At 51.7% G+C, this 20,367-nt stretch overlaps 1 protein-coding gene across 1 annotated transcript; it reads left to right on the top strand.

Moving 5' to 3' along the window:
• Positions 1–1,456: 1,456 nt before the first annotated feature.
• Positions 1,457–18,978, top strand: LOC120383497 (E3 ubiquitin-protein ligase TRIM7-like; the record flags this gene model as incomplete). Its single annotated transcript, XM_039501665.1, has 6 exons — positions 1,457–1,585; positions 11,339–11,434; positions 13,424–13,654; positions 13,981–14,003; positions 14,704–14,819; positions 18,899–18,978. Coding segments are annotated over 6 exons (675 nt in total), but the record flags the coding sequence as incomplete, so codon positions are not given.
• Between the last annotated feature and the right edge of the window lie 1,389 nt (positions 18,979–20,367).

Raw genomic sequence — 20,367 nt, 5'->3', positions numbered from 1 at the left:
ACTGGTGGTGTTGTGTGGAGGAGGGCTCAGAGAGGCAAGGGGGACATTGGCTGTGGGGATTTCTGGGGGGCACAGAGAGCTGTTGCTTGAGGGTGATGGGGATTTTCAGGGACCCGCCCCCGTACCCCAGATTGCGTTTACCCTGAAACTGTGTCTTGTCTGCCCCAAGCTAAGTTAGCTAAGCATAAGTAACAGAAGGCCATTGCAGGCCAATTTGACCTTAAGGCATAAGAAAGATTTGTAAGAACTTGTGTGACACAATTGGAAGCCTGCATGGCATAATCAAAAGGTCAACAGGAGGAAAAGGAGAACCCACCCCTACTGGTAATTGGGTAACCTGACCTAAAATAACAGCTTATTAGCTATGGAAAATTAATAAAAGCAGAAGAGTCTTGTACAATGAAAACCGCAAATAGGTGGGCATACAATTAGGAAAGTGCTTATTGTACAACTCTATTGGAAAATAGTTGCATTAGGTAATTTAGTGCTCAAGATAACGCAAGAGAAGGTATTGCAAGAAGGGGGGACGTGGCAAAAAACGGGCCTCTAGAGACAAAAACAGGAAAACCCCTAGATGGTAGGGGGTCCGAGTCACGGCCCCAGAGGGGCTCTGATTGGCTTGCTGATAAATATACCAAATAAGGCTGATAAAATTTGTAATGCATGATTACGTGTTGCAGTTTTTACCTTTATAAGCTTGAAGCTGTGTGATTTATGCAAGGCGGCTAACCCCCCTTGCTTGGGGATACGCCGACCTTCCCTTTATGCATAATTGTATTGTGTACCCTAATAAAGGTGCCTTGTGTGTCTGACCCAAAATCAAAGGTGTGGTCAATTTTTCCACGACAAGGGGGACCCCTGAGTGCATGGGGGGAGGTATTTGAATGCAGAATGAGGAGGGGGCACTGGCTTGGGCTGGGGTGTTGGGGTGCATGGGGCCCTGACTGGGACAGAGTGGGGTGGAGGCATGAGAGTCTGTCTCTGGCAGTGTGGGGTGCATTGTGGGGGCCTGGCTGGGGCAGTTGAGGGGCAAGACTTTTGATTTTTGTTTTTATTTAGATTTTTTTCACCATCAGTGCTGGTAAATCATCCCCATCACTAACCTGCCCCTACATTCCTGACATCAGGAAGGTGAAACTGTTCCTGTTCCACTGCCCAGAGGGAGCCATGGCTGCAGAGAACCCCGTGGAAAAGTCTCCAGGAGGAAGCTACATGTCCTGTCTGTCTGGAGTATTTCACAGAACCAGTCAGTCTGGAGTGTGGGCACAATCTCTACCGAGCCTGCATCAGCCAGTGCTGGGAGGGATCCGATACAGCCGCCTCCTGCCCTCAGTGCGGAGAAACTGTGCAAAATAGAAACCTCAGGCCCAACAGGCAGTTGGAAAATGTCCTAGAAATCGCCAAGCAACTGAGTTTACAGGCAGCAAAGGGAACAGGAGGGGACGGGGTGTGTGGGGAACACCAGGAGACTCTGAAACTGTTCTGTGAAGAGGATCAAACACCCATCTGTGTGGTGTGCGACAGATCCGGGGCTCACCGCGCTCACACAGTGGTTCCCATACAGGAGGCTGCCCAGGAGTACAAGGTATCGAGTTGCTGTCCAGTCTAATGGGTGATAACTTTGGATGTTAATTACAGGTTAATGGTGTAACTGTGTCATTCAGATGTGTATAGCCTTCATTGCATGAAAGCTGGTGGGGGAATTATGAGCTGTGGCTGGTATTACTGGTTGTATCAGTGTTTATTGTTATTTGCATCCCCTACAGACCCCAGATGAGCTCTGACCTCAATTGTGGGGGACCCTGCACAAAACCCATTGAAGGACAATCCCTGCCCTGAGCCTTTTACAGTCCAACTGGACAAGACAGACAAAGGGTGGGAGGGGAAACTGAGGCACAGTGAGGGGAAGTGACTTGTCCAAGGTGACTCAGCAGATCTGTGGCAGAGCTGGATATAAAAACCTGGTTTTCCAAGGCCCAGTTCAGTGCCCTAACCACTAGCTACTCTGCCCCTTTCAGCAGCACTGAGCAGTGAAGAAGTTCAGACAGTAGGAGGAAAAGACTCCTTGATACAGGCCCTAGGCCCAGCAGGGAGAGGAGGTTTCCCAGAGGGATTCTGAACTCCTGTGCTGCTCCACAAAGAGTTAAACTCAGATGCTGCTGGCCTGCACTAGAGGAGATCACTGGGCTAAACGCCGTGTGGGACCCCGAGCAACAAAAAACGTCCACCCCGTGACAGGTTCAGTCACAGAGACCCCTTTGAGACTGTCACTTGATGCGCTGGGGTACCACTGAGAACAACCGTCCTGCCAGAACAGGCACGCCTCCAGCAGGGGCAGCGAGTTATATGGGCCCGTGGTGTCCGGGCTCCAGCAATATTCAGGGCCAGGCCTCACTAGTGTTCAGGGCCAGGTCTCTCTCCTGTCCCTGCCTGCTGCCCCTGTGCCTCTCCCAGGCCCCAGAGAGTCCCTGCAGCTCCACGTAGGCATCAACTGCCGCCATAGGGTCCTAGTGCCCCCCACCACTACTGCCAGGGCAGACTGATCCTGAGCCTGCCTTCCCCCTCGGACCCTTTCATTTTCTGGGGGGACCCTCCTGCCTGCAGTCACCGCTCCTGCCCCACGCTGGACAAGGGGTAGCCCCAGCCCCCACCCCGAGTGAGGCTACAGTGAGGGGCAGCAGCAGGGGAGCAGGCACACATGTGATGGCAACCCCTCCCCTGCCCCCACCACAGGGGAGGCGAGGGGACTTCCTGGACCTGAGAGGGGCCCTTGGAGCACATGCACTGACAGTGGTGTGAGGTGAGCATGGTGCTGGGGGGATGTAGGGACCCCTCCCCCAGAGCTCGCTGCTGCCTGCGAAGAGAGGGCTGGGGGGAGTCCTCCTCTCTGGCCTGCCTGCACCCGAAACTCCTCATCCCCAGCTCTCACCCTAGCCTTCTGCCCTAGCCCTGAGCCCCCACCCACACACTAAACCTCATCACCAACCCCACCCCAAGCCCTCACATTTTTACATTTTTAAAAAATATACAGTAACTCCTCACTTAACATTGTAGTTCTGTTCCTGAAAAATTCTACTTTAAGCAAAACGATGTTAAACAAATTCAATTTCCCCATAAGAATTAATGTAAATGGGGGAGGGGGGTTAGGTTCCAGGGATTTTTTTTATGCCAAAAAAAACACTATAAATTATTTTTATATAGATAGATAGATAGACATAGACACACACAGGATAAGTTTTAAACAATTTAATACTGTACACAGCAGTGATGATTGTGAAGCTTGGTGGAGGTGGTGGAGTCAGAGAGTGGCTATTTCCCAGGGAATGCCTTACTGCTAAATGAGGAACTAGCACTCGGCTGAGCCCTCAAGAGTTAACACATTGTTGCTAATGTAGCCTCACATGCTACAAGGCTGCCCGAATGGAGGGAGGGGAGACAACATGGCAGAGAGAGACAGAGACACACGCCCTGTGTGTGAGAGACACGCATTGCCCCTTTAAAGTACGCTGACCCCACGCTAACTACATTGCCTTTTTAAGTAGATTGGCAAGTTGAGACAGCAGCTGCTGCCAGCAAGCTGCCTCTGTCCTGAGTCCTGTCGTGTCCTCTCACCTGCTCTGTGGAGATGGGGGGCAAGAGCAGGGGAGGAGGACACCCTGACATCAGCACCCCTCCCCCCCCCGCCCGCACCCTCTGCAAGCAGGAGGTTCCTGGGAATAGCTCCAAGGCCACACAGGGAACTCAGGAGAGCTGTTGTGAGGCTGCCGGTCCACCCTGGTTCCAAGCCCCCACCACTAGCTCCAACAGGCTGCTCTTTCTGCAAGCAGTGGACAAAGCAGGTGGCTGCTAAACAACGTTATAAGGGATCATTGTGCAACTTTAAATGAGCATGTTCCCTAATTCAGAGGTTCTCAAACTGTGGTCCATGGACCACCAGTGGTCTGCGAGCTCCATTCAGGTGGTCCGTGGATAGTACCCTCTAAAGGTGCGTGCCTGAGTGGCTGTACATGAGAGAATGAAGGGCCACCCACCTAATTAGTGGAGTCGCGCAGGTGTGGCTCCCAGCACATTCCACAGGACCCTGAGCTGCCATCAGATGGACTTTCAGCCTCAGTCCCTGTGGTGGTGGTGGGGGAGGCACTGAGTTACTGCCCTGGGGGTGCAGCTGGGGGAGGGAGGAGACTTACCTGCTCACAGACAATTTTAACAGTTCTAAAGCTTCAACTTTTTGAATCTCAGTGTCTAATGTCATTAGTTATTGTCTGACCAAAATATTGTCTGATCCCCCCCATAATTTCCCACAACCGTGAACATTTTAATTGGAATGAAATGCTTAAAACCCAGATTGTTGTGCCACTGGGAAAGTTTAAATCAATAAATATAAAAATTGCTTAAAACAAACATCTGTCAAAACTATATATTATAAAAAAATTCTGCCAAGCCTGACTATCACTCCTAACACACAGCTCCTGCAGTCTCATCCTCAGAGAGGGATGCCTCAGAGACCCTCCCCACCAGCACAGGGGCTGATTGCAGGACCAGAGCCCTAGTGATACATTTTTTCACTAAAGCTTTCAGGGGTGAAATTAGTTGGGTCCTTCCTGCTCTGCAAACAGCCTGAGGGTATGGCTACACTGGCGATTTGCAGCGCTGGAAAGCCTCCACCAGCGCTGCAATTAGTAAGTGGCCACACCTGCAAGGCACTTCCAGCGCTGCAACTCCCTGGCTGCAGCGCTGGCCGAACACCCCTCTCGGCATGGGGAATAAGGATTCCAGCGCTGGTGCTGCAGCGCTGGTCATCAAGTGTGGCCACACACCAGCGCTGTGATTGGCCTCCAGGGAATAAGGATGTATCCCAGAATGCCTGTTCAGCCACTCTGCTCATCAGGTCAGACTCTACTTCCCTGGCCTCAGGTGACCCGCCCTTTAAATGCCCCGGGAATTTTAAAAATCCCCTTCCTGTTTGCTCAGCCAGGTATGGAATGCAATCAGTGAATCTTTACAGGTGACCATGCCTCCACGTGGCAAACGAGTCCCAGCATGGAGCAATGGCGAGCTGATGGACCTCATCAGTGTTTGGGGGGAGGAACCTGTGCAGGCACAGCTGCGCTCTAGCCGTAAGAATTATGATACCTTTGCCCAGGTATCGAGAGCCATGATGGAAAGAGGCCATGAGCATGATGCGGTGCAGTGCAGGGTAAAAGTAAAGGAGCTGCGGAGTGCCTATTGCAAAGCACGCGAGGGAAACCGCAGATCCGGCGCTGCCCCCACGACCTGCCGGTTTTACAAGGAGATGGATGCGATTTATGGGGGTGACCCCTCTGTAAATCCAAGGACCACGATGGACAGTTCAGAGCCGGTAGAGGAGGGGGAGGGGGAGGCTACTGTGGTGGGGGAAGCCAGCCCGGAGGAGGCATGCAGTCAGGAGCTCTTCTCAAGCCAGGAGGAAGCTAGCCAGTCGCAGCCCCTGGAACTTGCTGCAGAAGAATCACAGGAGCAGGTCCCAGGTAAGCAGCTTTTATTGCAATGCAAAGGTTTTGGGAGAGGAGGGGGATGGTATGGCTGCATGCCTGCATGCCTAGACATGGAATATCCCATTGATGTGGTCTATCACGTCGCAGTAATCTGCCTCTGTAATCTCTTCAAAAGTTTCTGCAAGAGCATAGGCAATTCGTGACCAAGTTTAAAGGGAGAGCCATTGTGGTCCCTGTCCCATTCAGGCTAACAGCGTCCGCGCCACTGTTCCAGGAGGGGTGGGGAACCGTGCTTGCACAGAGGCACGCTGCATACGGACCCGGCGGAATCCGCATTGTTGTAGGAGACCCTCCCTTGCTTCTTTGGTAACCCGCAGAAGGGAGATATCTTCCAGTATTAACTCCTGTGGGAAATGGAGGGAGTGTTTCAGTGCTGTTTTCCCCAACTGCATAGCGCGGCAGGCAGTAACCCCAGGGTTAACAAAGCCCCGAAACAGGCAGCCTAGCCATGAAGCAAGAAGCACCCTGCTCGAGCACACCGCGGAAGGCAACCCCAGGGTTAATTCCTGAGGGAGATGGAGGTGCTGCGTTTAACAAATCAGCAGCACCCTGCTCGAGCACACCGCGGAAGGCAACCCCAGGGTTAATTCCTGAGGGAGATGGAGGTGCTGTGTTTAACAAATCAGCAGCACCCTGCTCGAGCACACCGCCGAAAGCAACCCCAGGGTTAATTCCTGAGGGAGATGGAGGTGCTGCGTTTAACAAATCAGCAGCACCCTGCTCGAGCACACCGCGGAAGGCAACCCCAGGGTTAATTCCTGAGGGAGATGGAGGTGCTGCGTTTAACAAATCAGCAGCACCCTGCTCGTGCACGCCGCCGACGGCAACCCCAGGGTTAATTCCTGAGGGAGATGGAGGTGCTGCGTTTAACAAATCAGCAGCACCCTGCTCGAGCACACCGCGGAAGGCAACCCCAGGGTTAAGTACCATTACCATTTCTGGGAGGCTGTGAATTCTCCAGCAGTTGCTGAAATGTGTGAGGAATGCTTGTGAGACTTTAAAATAACTTCAGATTATACACAATGGAAGCTCTCTTAAAATGTATCATTTGCTGCATTTTTACAGTGACCTTGAGTAGTCCTGGGCCAGTCTTATCAGTGACTGAAAGAAAGCTGCAAAACCTGAGGAGGAAACCGAACAAGAGCAAAGAAGAACTGTTGAAGTCAGTAATGAACCAGTGTGCAACAGAGAATAAAAATGCGCAGGAATGGAGAGAAAAGATGCATCACTGGAGGCAAACAGAAAGCAGGAGAAAGGCGTTGACGCTGAAGAAAACCACGAGGCAGCTTATAAACCTCATTGCGCGCCAAACAGACTGTATGCAGTCAATGGTAGCAATGCAGGCAGAGCACTACCGTGCCAAACCCCCACCCTCCCAAACCTCTTTCCCCTATGCACCAATGTCAGCTCCAAGTCCCGTTCCCCAGCATCCAGGTTCTTACCTACACCATCACCAGCTGCCCCCGACACCTGTACGGTCACCTATGAGCCCAGAGAACTATGACCCTTACCCTCTGCACTCAACCCCCATCACCATGCAACAGTACAATCCTGAGGTGCACAGCACTCCTGGCAGTACATATGCAAAACCATGAATGTACAGTTCAACAACCAACCCCCCTGCCCGTGTACTTCCTTTTTTTTAAATAAATGATTTATTTGATTATGAATCAGTTTTTATTATTGCATAAAGTGAAAGATAACAAACCCCAATGAAAACACAGGTAACAAACATCAAGGAAAACACAGCCACTTAAAAGCACTGTAACCAGTGCACGTCACTCCTGGTCAAGGCAAAAAAACATTACTGTTGGCTTTCAGCCTCAAATTTCTCCCTCAAGGCATCCCTAATCCTTGTTGCCCTGTGGTGGGCGTCTCTAGTAGCCCTGCTGTCTGGCTGTGCAAATTCAGCCTCCAGGAGTTGCACCTCGTTGGTCCATGCCTGGCTGAATGCTTCACCCTTCCCTTCAAATATTATGGAGGGTACAGCACGCGGATAGAACCGCAGGGATGCTGCTTTCCCCCAAATCTAGCTTCCCATACAGACATCTCCAGCGAGCTTTTAAACGGCCAAAAGCACACTCCACAGTCATTCGGCATCGGCTCAGCCTGTAGTTGAAACGGTCCTGGCTCCTGTTCAGCTTCCCTGTATATGGTTTCATGAGCCAAGGCATTAATGGGTAAGCGGGGTCCCCAAGGATCACAATGGGCATTTCAACGTCCCTTACTGTTATCTTTCGGTCTGGGAAAAATGTACCTTCCTGCATCTTCCTGAACAGGCCACTGTTCCGAAAGATGCGTGCATCATGCACTTTCCCAGGCCAGCCTGTGTAAATATCAATGAAACGCCCACGGTGATCCACAAGCGCCTGGAGAACCATAGAGAAATACCCCTTGCGATTAATGTACTCGTAGGCTAGGTGGGGTGGTGCCAGAATAGGAATATGCGTCCCATCTATTGCCCCTCCACAGTTAGGGAAACCCATTTCTGAAAAGCCATCCACAATGTCCTGCACGTTCCCCACAGTCACGGTTCTCCTCAGCAGGATGCGATTAATGGCCCTGCAAACTTGCATCAACACGATTCCAACGGTCGACTTTCCCACCCCAAACTGGTTCCCGACCGACCGGTAGCTGTCTGGAGTTGCCAGCTTCCAGATTGCAATAGCCACCCGCTTTTCCACCGTCAGGGCAGCTCTCAATCTTGTGTCCTTGCGCCGCAGAGTGGGGGCGAGCTCAGCACACAGTCCCATGAAAGTGGCTTTTCTCATACGAAAGTTCTGCAGCCACTGCTCGTCATCCCAGACTTCCATGACAATGTGATCCCACCACTCACTGCTTGTCTCACGAGCCCAAAAGCGGCGTTCCACGGTGCTGAGCATTTCCGTTACCGCCACAAGCATTTTCATGTCACCCGCTTTAGGAAAATCCATATCATCATTGGACTCCTCACTGTCACTTTGGAGCTGAAGGAGGAATAGCTCAACTGCCAAACGTGATGTGCTGGCGACAGTCAGCAGCAAATTCCTCAGCAGCTCAGGCTCCATTTCACAGCGTGCTGAACTGACAATGGCAAGAAACGTGGACGGCGAAACTGAGACTGCTGGGAAGTGAAGCGATGCACCACGGGGCGTTGGAACAGGAAGCGGAATGACCCACACACTTCCTTCCCTTCCCACAATACTCAGCGCCAAAGCAGCGCCAAAACGGGATGAGGTGCTCTGTGGGATAGCTGCCCACAATGCACCTCTCAGTACAGCGCTGGAAATGCTGCCAATGTGGCCACACTGCAGCGCTGGTAGCTGTCAGTGTGGCCACACTGCAGCGCTGGCCCTGCACAGCTGGACAACCAGCGCTGCAAACTACCAGCGCTGCAAACCGTAAGTGTAGCCATACCCTGAGTCATTTTCAGGCAAGGAAACACCCCCTTGCTGCTGCAGGCAGGGCATGGTGTGAATTCAGGAAATTGAAACTAACCCTGATCCACTGCCCAGAGGGAGCCATGGCTGCAGAGAACCCTGTGGAAAGTCTCCAGGAGGAAGCGACATGTCCCGTCTGCCTGGAGTATTTCACAGAACCTGTCTTTCTGGAGTGTGGGCACAATCTCTGCCGAGCCTGCCTCAGCCAGTGCTGGGAGGGATCTGACACAGCTGCCTCCTGCCCTCAGTGCAGAGAAACTGTGCAAAAGAGAAACCTTAGGCCCAACTGGCAGCTGGAAAATGTCCTAGAAATTGCCAAGCGACTGAGTTTACAGGCAGCAAAGGGAGCAGGAGGGGACGGGGTGTGTGTGGAACACCAGGAGGCTCTGAAACTGTTCTGTGAAGAGGATCAAACCCCCATCTGTGTGGTGTGCAGCAGATCCCGGGCTCACCGCGCTCACACGGTGGTTCCCATACAGGAAGCTGCCCAGGAGTACAAGGTACAGAGTTGCTGTCCAGTCTAATGGGTAATAACTTTGGATGTTAATTATAGGTAAATGTTGTAACTGCATCATTCAGCTGTGTGTAGCCTTCATTGCATGAAAGCTGATGGGGGCGTTACAAGCTGTGACTGGTATTACTGGTTGTATCACAGTGTTTATTATTATTTGCATCCCCTACAGACCCCAGATAAGCTCTGACCTCGATTGTAGGAGGTCTTGCACAAAACCCAGTGATGGCCAATCCCTACCCTGAGCCATTTACAGTCCAACTGGACAAGACAGACAAAGGGTGGGAGGGGAAACTGAGGCATGGTAAGGGGAAGTCACTTGTCCAAGGTGACTCAGCAGATCCTGGCAGAGCTGGATATAAAAACCTGGTTTTCCAAGGCCCAGTTCAATGCCCTAACCACTAGCTACTCTGCCCCTTTCAGCAGCACTGAGCAGTGATGAAGTGCAGACAGTAGGAGGAAAAGACTTCTTGATACAGGCCCTAGGCCCAGCAGGGAGATGAGGTTTCCCACTGGGATTGTGAATTCCTGTGCTGCTCCATGAGGGGTTAAACGCAGATGCTGCCGGCCTGCACTAGAGGAGATCACTGGGCTAAACGCAGTGTGGGACCCCAAGCACCTTGAGTCCACACCCACAAGGGCTCCAGACAGCGCAGGTCCATGCCAAGTACCACTGGGATTAGACTTATCTTCAGCAAAACTAACCCCTGGGCAGTGCGGACCGGTGCCAGTCTGACCTGTTCTCGTGTGTTCGTGGGCAAGGACCAGCAAAGGTGGTTCCATTAGTCCCACCATGCAGCCTTTTGAAATCTCCCAGAATGCACTGCTTCCAGAGTCTTTGCTGGGGATTTTGGGGTAGCTACCCAGAGGCCATTGCCACGGAAAGGGGCTAGGACAGCACTAGGGGAAACTCTAGCTGTTCCTAACACAAACCAACACATCTAATGGGGTTTGCCCTACTCCAGCCAGTCCAATCCCCAGGGGGCTGAAAGTCAATGGAGTTGGACTCCCTTGAGCATCCCGGCCTGTATGGCTGCCCGCGGTGGCTTATGGGGTTGGTATCACTGTTCATTAAATCTTCTCAAAAACATCTTTATAGATTCACCGCTAAGGGACACCAGTTTTCCACTGGTTCGACTCAATGGAGAGAGTGGACATAATAACTTCAAACAATCTGAATACAAAACCCACCCAATTTCCATAAATAAGGTTTCATTTCCTTGGTGTCTCTGATGTCCTACCTCTAGAAAGACCCACTGTTGTACACAGTATTGTTGTAACTGCGTTGGTCCCGGAATATTAGAGAGACAAGGTAGGTGAAGTAATAGGTCGTCCCATCCCCATTATCCAGCCCGCTTATTCATGCCCATGACTGTCTGTAACCTGTTTGTATGAGTGATGTACCCCCACTGCCTCCTGACTATATCTTGATCCCACCCACCGTACACCCCACATTGGGGACATGACAGACTGTATATGGTATATGCTGTCCAATACCAAAACGCTAATATCCCCCTACAACCTGTATGTTACCCCCAATGACACAATAACTGACGCTTCAAACACTTTGTATCGTTTATTTTCAAATATTCTCTAATAAACTTTAAATCTGCTCATGGCCAGCTTCTGTGGGTGAATGACAAACTTTCAAACTTACACAGAGCTCTTCTTCAGACTTGGGAAAGAGTATGTTCCCCTGAGCTGAGTTGTGTGTAACTCTCTTACCAACAGGAGCTGGCCCAGCAGAAGATATTGCCTTACCCACCTAGTCTATCTAGGACGACTGACTGTTATCTTGAATTTTGGGTGGAAAACACCTCATCTACCCCCTACAACCCTCAAAATAAACCCACCAAATCATATCTGTTTGTCAGGAAAAAATACAAGCCCATTTGAAGACTCTGAGGGAAGAGAGAGAAAAGCTGCTGGGATTTAAAGTGACTGGAGAGAAGAGAAGCCAGGAGTATCTGGTAGGTGCCTGTTGTTCTTCGCCTGCTGGGACATGGAGGTGGGAGGGATGTTTATTGGTAGATTTCTCTGTGGCCTTGTGTGTGTTTCTCCATGATCATGGGATATTGTGTGTGTGTGTGTACACACAGGTGTGCATATCACAAATGTTCTCTCCCTGGAGAAGGACAACAGCATCTTCTGCAGGATCTAAGATGCATTTTAATTAATGAGTTAATTACGACCCCTTGTGGCTTTCACAACATTTCTCCCAAACTGCACTGACTATACCCCCGTAGCCATGGAGACGGCCCTTTCAGAGAGATGGGGGTCCAATGGGAAGCTGTAAGAGAATCCTCTCCCTTGTGATCACAGTGTCTAGTCAAGTGTCAGGATGTGAAGAATGGTGGGTTTTGAACCTCAGTCCACAGAGACTGTCATTACAACCCAGCCGCTCTCCAGAGCCAGCAGGGGAGGGGCTAGTGGAACTCTGGCCCACCAGAGGATCTGCCTACGAAGCTCCCGATTGGAGCAGACGTTCGGATGCATGAATTACGCCAGCAGGAGTCACGTGAAGTTGTCCAAACAACTGCGTGAACTCCCGATCTGCTGCTGGACTGGACCCTGACTCTGGCTTGGCCCTGGCGTTGTCCCTGACTCAGGTTTGACCTGCAGTACTGTTATCTGACTCCAGCTTAACCCTTCGTGTGGCTGCCTGACTCCAACTCCAGTCCTGATCCCTGGTGTGACTCCAGACACTGATTCTGACTCAGCCGTTGGCATGACTCCTGAGCTCGACTGTAGCCCCAACCCTTGGTGAGATCCTGACTTTGACTGCAGCTCTGATTTTGGCTGTAGTTCCCGATTTCCAGCTGCAGCTCTGAGCACTAGGCCTGACGGCTCATGTCCTGGTCTCTACACAGATGTGTTAGAGATTGTAAAGAAACTCTGTCTCGTAAGACTGTGTGGAAGGTCATCAGGCTCCGTCCATGTTCCTGACCAGCTGTCATAGGTCTCTCCCCCACTTGGAGTTGTTCGGTTCCAAAATGGGGACCTGCATGGACTCCTCTAAACTAAAATCCTAGTTTAGATCTGGTTCTCGCTGCCACCAGCTACATTTTAAGTGAGTAACACACTGCCTGTTCCCCAAGCTTCCCCTGCGGAACCCAGATTCAAACCCCTTGAATGTCACCAGAGAGAGAGAAACAGCCAGTTCCCCTCCCCCTCTTCCCTCTCTCCAGCCTGCTCCGGAGAGATTACACACCGAGTCAAATCCTTGACTCAACACAAAGAGGGACTCATCTCCCCCTCCCATTCCCTAGTCCTTGGGAAAAATACCTTGATTTAAACTCCTTGAATCTCTACACACAGGGAAGCAGCCCACTTCCCGCCTCCCTCTCTCCTAGCCACTCTGGAGAGATACACACCGATTCAACTCTGTGAATCGCCCTCAGGAGGAACTCACTCTTCCCCCCTCCCCTTCCCTTGAATCTCCACAAGAGAAGGAATTAACCAAGTTTTAAAAAGAAAAGATTGTATTAAAGAAAGAAAAAAAAAACCTACACTCTCTCTGTATTACCAGGATGCAAAACTACAGGGTCTAACTTATAAAAACTGGAGAGACTTCCCCCTCCCTCCTCCTCAGCATAATTAAAGTAACAGCAACAGAAATAAAGAATTTCTCCAGCAAACACACAATTGCAAATGTAGAAATCAAATTATAAGACTAATCCGCCTTTCTAATTAATACTCACTATTGGATAGTAGGAACTACTCCAGGAGAACTTGGAGACATGGCTGGCCTCTCTTAGATCCAAAGAGAGAACACAGAGCCAACAAGGAACACAGACAAAGGCTTCCCTCCACAGAGATTTGAAATTATCCTGTCCCTTGATTGGTCCTCTGGTCAGGTGTTTCTCAGGTTACTGATCTGGTTAACCCTTTCCAGGTAAAAGAGACCTTAACCCTGATCTGTTTATTTATGACACCAGCCCTTTCCTTATTTCTTATAGAAACAGACAGAAACTGAGAGGCAGAAGATTGTGTCTGAATTTCAGCAACTCCAGCAGTTCCTGGAGGAGCAAGAGCGACTCCTGCTGACCCAGCTGGAGAAGCTGGACGAGGAGATTATGAAGATACAGAATGAAAATATCACCAAACTCTCTGAGGAGATTTTCCATCTCAGTGAGCTGATCAGTGAGCTGGAGGGGATGTGTCAGAAGCCAGCAAGTGAATTCCTGCAGGTGAGATTGAACTGGAAACATCCCAAATCCCAACACAGGGACAGGACAGCTCCTGAACCACGGGCATAGGAGTCCAGCAGTCAGAGATCTCAGTGTAACTCAATGTGTGCATTGCTGACATGTGAATGATGATTGTTATTTGCAGACTCACAGACACATTGATATTAGAGATGGAAAAGCCCCATTAGCTCAGTGAAACCATGGCCCTGGGGCCAGGGCAGGGCTGATTTTTCCCTGTATTTGCAAAATCCCTTTCCTGGAATCCCAAGTGTGTGTCAGGTGGTACTGAGATTTATTTTAATCTTTCTCCTCTCTCTCTCCTCTAGGATGTCAAAAGCACCTTGAGTAGGTATGTGGCTCTCTCTCACTCCCACACATACTTGGCAATGCTGGGAAAGAGCATGGACATGATGTTAGCACTGCATCTCCACTGCAACGTGTGTGGGGAAGATCACATGTTGGATAAAAATCTCTCTGATCAACTTCATCCTGAGGTTCTCACCCTTGTATAGAAGACTCTGGAATTCTTCAGTCTGTGGGAAAGACTGACCTCAAGTATTTCCTAGAGGTGTCACATCCCTGGGGGACTGGCTGCCTCAGGATTGTGAGGATGGACTGTGGGCCTCTCACTGCTGAGGCACTGGTCACTATTCAGCCCAGGCAGCAGTGGTCAAGAGTCTTTTCCAGCCTGAGGCTTGGTAGGAGACCTGTGTGGAATGAGGTGGGGAGCGGGGAGTTGGCGTCTCAGTCTAGTTCCTAGTGGAAAGATTTCTACAGCACTTCACATAGGAATTTCCTGTCCCTCAGAGCATGGAGGCCAAGGAGTAAATTGGCCATGGAGATTCAATTCCCATTTGTCCCCAGAGCTGAAGAATATTAATGAGCCCTTTGAAGGGAAGGTTGTACAGCCAGGGGCTGTGTTGCACCTACTCTGAGGCTGGGAAAAGTCGAGGAATTCTGACTCCAGGCATATTAGAGCAGGGACTCACTAGCCAGAACTTATAATGAATCACACAATGAAATATAATCATGTGAAATTGTTTCTCTAGGTGTGAGAAGAGGAAGTTCCAGCAGCCAGAGGAGATTTCTCCTGAACTGGAAGAGCAAGTCAGAGATTTCTCCCAGAAAACTATTGTGCTATTGGCGACTCTGAGGAAATGCAAAGGTACCTAAAATGGATCTAGGAATGGAAATTGGGATGTGCCTTTGAGACTATGGGAAGAAAAAGTTGCTGGTCAATTGGTTCACACTCAGATGATGCTTCTATTTAATGTTGGGTGAGAAGGCCAGACACTTGGTCCAAGACATTCAGGTTGATTCATTCAAACCTTTGTTTGCAACACAAACATACCTTTCAATTACAATTGCAAAGTAAGAAATGACTCACAGACTTTAAGGTCAGAACAAATCTCTCAGATAAACTTAAGCAGATCCATCTGCTCTGACCTCCTGCACATTGCAGGCCACAGAACCGCCTCACCGACTCCTGCAATTTACCCATAAACTCTAGCTGAATTACTGAAGTCCTCAAATACTGATTTAAAGACTCCAAGTTACAGAGACTCCACCATTTATTCTAGTATAGCATCTGTACAAAAAACAAAACAAAAACAGGGTCTCTGGCAATTTGACCTGGTGGAAAATTCCTTCCCTATCCCAAATATAGTGGTCAGTTTGACACTGAGCATTTCAGCAAGACTCAACAGCCAGACACCTGGGAAAGAATTTTCTCTAACTCAGAGCCCTCCCCATCTAGTGCCCCATCACCAGCCGTTGGGATATTTGCTACTAGCCATCGCATACAGAAAGAAGTGCTGGCCAGTTCCCTTCTCCCGGGGCATAGGCGGGTCATGGGGGATTTTTCCTATGAAGCTCTGATTACCCCTTACAAAGTCTGACATATTATACACATCCAAATTGCATATTTATTAGTTCTTTTCCAATCACCTTTGAGTGATATGACTATGAAGTACCTTATATAGGTCATACACTGCACATGCAGAAAAAAGCCCTGCCAATGAAATGTTCATGCAAGCTATTTTCATGTTCTTGTTCTCTTCTCTCTTGTGGTTTATTACCACTGATTGTGCACATGTCACTTTGACCCTTGTCTCCACACAGGGGGTATTGGACTTCTCTGTGGCTGGATGCACAGCCCCCCTCAGCCCAGCTCCCACCCTTCCGTGTCGCCCCCCCCTCTGCACAGCCCCCCTCAGCCCAGCTCCAGCCCTTCAGTGTCGCCCCCCCACTGCACAGCTCCCCTCAGCCTAGCTCCAGCCCCTCAGTGCTACCCCTCCCCCAGCTGCACAGACCCCCTCAGCAGGGCCGGCTCCAGGCCCCAGCATGCCAAGCGCATGCTTGGGGCGGCATGCCGTGGGGGGCGCTCCGCCGGTCGCCGGGAGGGCGGCAGACGGCTCCGGTGGACCTCCCGCAGGCATGTCTGCAGGAGGTACACCGGAGCCACGGGACCGGCGACCGCCAGAGCACTCCCCGCAGCGTGCCGCCATGCTTGGGGTGGCGAAATTGCTAGAGCCGCCCCTGCCCCTCAGCCTAGCTCTGCAGCAGCAGCAGGGATGAGAGACAAAGGGAAGCCACTTTGGGGAGCTACCGGAGGTGAGCCCCCCTGTCACGGAGTCCCTGTGTGATGCTCCAGAACTGCTCCCCACAAAGCCAGTCAGGACTTTGGGGAGCCTCCTCTCCCTCGGAGCAGACTGTCTTCAGGGTAAGAAGCTCACACAGCTTCACCTCCTGGGTCTCTCCTTGGAGCATTCAGCATCCTCTGCCCCTCCGTGTGCTTCCCACAGAGCCCACCCAGCGGGGTCCTGGGGAAGCCACCAGGTCCTGGACCCCCACTTCACAGTCAGACGTGACTCTCAGCCAGCCAGTAAAACAGAGGTTTATTAGATGACAGGAACACGGTCTAACACAGAGCTTGTAGGTACAGCGAACGGGACCCCTCGGCTGGGTCTGTTCTGGGGGGCAGTGAGCCAGACACTCACATCTGCACTTCACTTCTCATCCCCAGCCAGCTCCAGACTCCCAAAGCCCTCCAGCCCCTCCTCTCTGCTCAGTTCCTCTCCCAGGCCAGGAGGCCACCTGACCTCTTTGTCTCCAACACCTTTAGTTGGCACCCTTGCAGAGAAGGGGCCCAGGCCATCAGTTGCTAGGAGACAGTGTCAGGCATTTATGTGCACTGGCCCTTTGCTGTGCAGCAATCACACACCCTTATTCCACCACCTAGATACTTAAGAACTGCATAAGGGACACTGAGGCACCAACACAGTATTCAGAGAAAACATTAAGAACATTCCCACTTCATCACACACACACCCCCACACAAGAATTTGTTCCGTCCCTGCTCACAAGAGACCCCTGCCCCCAGCAGAGATTGTCCTTGTCAGGCGTCAGAGGAGGTTCCCACTCACCCTGGGATAACCCCTGCCCGGAGAGGGGTTCCCTGGTCACAGTGAGGGGGTGGGAAACCCTGCTCCCCTGACAGACTCCCCTCCTCTGCTTCCCACGTCCTGTGACATGATGGGGGATCTCCCATGTAAGGGACACAGACAGGGCAGAGACATGGGGTAAGCGGTGTAGAGATGGGAAACACACACACACACCACCCTCCTCCTCCTCCTCCTCCTCCCATAAAACAAATTATTTAAACAAGAAAGTAGTGACAACAATGCACTGAAATATGGTTTTAGGATAAATATTTATTTCAGTGCCCCAATCCTACAAAAAAAATATTGACTGTGGCAGTGAGGTACATTCAAAAACACTAAAGTGACTAGAATTTATTATTGTTGTTATAGTTTAATTTATTAACTACCTAGCCAGGTTATGTTTTTTTCAGTGTGGAAAATTGTGTGTTAATTTACGGGTTGAATGATGACTGAATGACATAACATCCCGCCAATGTCCATCAATAGCGGCTTGGCTACACTTGAGAGTTGCAGCATCGGTGGTGGCTTTACAGTGCTTTAAGTTACTCCCCGTCCACACTGGCAAGGCACATACAGCGCTGCATCTCCCTGGCTACCGTGCTGGTTGTACTCCACCTCGACGAGAGGAATAAAGAGAACAGCACTGGTGCTGCAGCGCTGGGGTGCCAGTGTAAACAGTGATTAATCTTACTACGCTGTAACTGACCTCCAGAACTTTCCCATAATGCTTTTAAGTTAAGATAACTCTCTTTGTTTTGTTGTGATGCCTCTGTTTGTTTTGTTGTGAACTGGGGCTCCCGGAGCTGCTTATCTAAAAAACAAACACAGCTCCTGTTTGCTCGAGCAGAGGCAGGGAGCTCCCTTTGGAAAGCCCACAGCTAGTGTTTGCTTGAAGAGGGAGGAGGGAAGGGGCTTGAGGAGAGAAGCATTGCGGCACGGGAGAGGGGGGGTCCGTTTCGGGGAGGCTGCTTATCTGGTCTGTGAGGAAAAAAACAAAGAGGCTATTTGCATTTAGTGAATGAGAGAGGGGTGGGGGAAGGGGTCAGAATTTGCAAGGCAGGGAGCTGACACAGTGTCAGCTCCAAAAATCCACTCTCTCTGTCTCCCCCACGCTCCCTGTCACACTCCACCCCACCCCCCTCTTTTGAAAAGCACGTTACAGCCACTTGAACGCTGGGATAGCTGCCCATAATGCACCACTCCCAACACTGCTGCAAATGCAGCAAATGTGGCCACACTGCTGCGCTGGTAGCTGTCAGTGTGGCCACACTGCAGCGCTTTCCCTACACAGCTGTACGAAGACAGCTGTAACTCCCAGCGCTGTACAGCTGCAAGTGTAGCCAAACCCTAGGTTTGGTAATTTTGTCAAGTGTCTGTCGTACAATATGATGCTGCCGACCCCTGGCCAAAGGGACCAAAGTGGGTAAAGTTACTTTTATGATAAAGTCTTTGTATGATCTGCGTCTAGGGTACGACAAAAGGCAGTGAGTGAATGAGACAAAACAACTGGAGTCTCAGGGGTGGGAGGGGATGATGAGGGGAAAAATAAATCTCACTTACAGATTGTGGGTCCTGGGATGGTTGTGAGGCTGCAAGGATGTTGGTTCTATTGCTGGGAAATGCCTGAATGAGAGAGGAAATAGAAGGTTTCAGTTAGTTTATATTAAATGCCTGAGTGTGTCTCTGGGCCTCTCAGTCTGTTCTGTCATGATGAAAACACAGTTCTATGTGTTCAGAGTGGGGACGCTGTTACAAATATGAAAGCCTGAAATCTCGTCTCTTTTCTCCTTTCCCCCACCAGACACTCTGCTGTCTGCACTGGAGACACAAATTGGAGAACCCCTAGGAGCACACAGACAGGGTGAGTTCTTCTTTGAGTGATTGCTCATGTCTATTCCACAATAGGTGTGCGTGCTCGCCACGTGCACCAGTGCCGGAAGTTTTTCCCCTAGCAGTACCCGTGTGCGGGGAGCAGCCCCTGCAACCCCTGGATTCAGGGTCGGCTCTAGGTTTTTTGCCGCCCCAAGCAAAAAAATTTTTGGCTACCCCACACCCCAGCCCAAGCCCCCCACCACCACCCCCGCACTGGGCTCTCTCTCCCCCCTTCACCCACACTCCAGCACTAGGCTCCCCACCCCCAAATGTGGGATCCGCTACCAGCACACGGCAGCTGAGCTCTGGCCCAGCCGCGACTGCTTCCCCATGCGGATGGAGCTGCTGGGCGGCGCGGAGAACACGGCCCCCTCCCTGGGCTTCGCGGTGCTGTTGGTGGCCGAGATGGATCAGTTCGTGCTCACTGCCCTCACTCCTGACATGCTGGCGGCCGAGGACCTGGAGAGCCCCCCGGACCTGCTGCTCTTCAGTCTCACGGTGCCCTGGCCCAGCCCCGGCGGGCGGGAAGGCGAGGATCTCCAGCTGCAGGGCTGCTTGCTCAGCACCGACGAGCCCAACCGACCACTCACCTCTTCACACACTCCAGGATCCCCTCTCGCCCCCGCAGCTGGGGCTCGGCTCCAGGGGACCCCGCTTCCCTCCCTCACCAGCTCCTCACACACTCCAGGAGCCCCTCTCACCGCCGCAGCTCGGGCTCAGCTTCAGGGGACCCTGCTTCGCTCCAGGGCCTGGGCTGCGGCGGCGGCGGCAAGAGGGGCTCCTGGAGCATGTGAGGAGCCGGGGAGGGAGGGGGAGCCGAGCCCGGGCTGCGGCTGCGCGAGAGGGGCTCCCAGAGTGTGTGAGGAGCCGAGGAGGGAGGGAAGCGGGACCTGGGATGCAGGGAGGGGTCCTGCTGCTGCTGCCGCTCTGAGTCTCCCCAGGGCAGCGCGGTGTTTCCCTGCCCGAGTGGGCTGGGCAGGGCACCGCCGGGCTGGGCAGGAGGCGCGGATCCCAGCTCGTGCGCTGACAGGGTGAGTGGCTTTTTGTCACTCCAAGCAAAAAAAACAAAAACAAAAAAGGGAGGGGGGGTGGATTTTGCCGCCCCTTAGAAAGTGCCGCCCCAAGCACATGCTTGGAGGACTGGTGCCTAGATCCAGCCCTGCCTGAATTGGTGCCTGGCTGGCGCGGTAGAAGGGGAGCTGCCCCACGCTCCAGAGGCAAGCCACCGCTGGGATCGCTGCAGTCGCCGCCGGCCCGGTACTGGTCTCGGTCTCGGGAACTTTCCCGACACCACTCACTGCCCAGCAACCGTTCAGGGCCCAGTCCATGTCGATCACTCTCAACGCCGGCCAGACTCCCGGCACCGCTCCTCTTCGCAGAGCAAATATCGACGGGACT

Source organism: Mauremys reevesii, linkage group 15 (genome assembly GCF_016161935.1).
Source record: "Mauremys reevesii isolate NIE-2019 linkage group 15, ASM1616193v1, whole genome shotgun sequence".
Classification (NCBI taxonomy): domain Eukaryota; kingdom Metazoa; phylum Chordata; order Testudines; family Geoemydidae; genus Mauremys; species Mauremys reevesii.
Note: the sequence above shows the minus strand (reverse complement) of the source record. Positions and strands in the feature narration are given on the sequence as shown.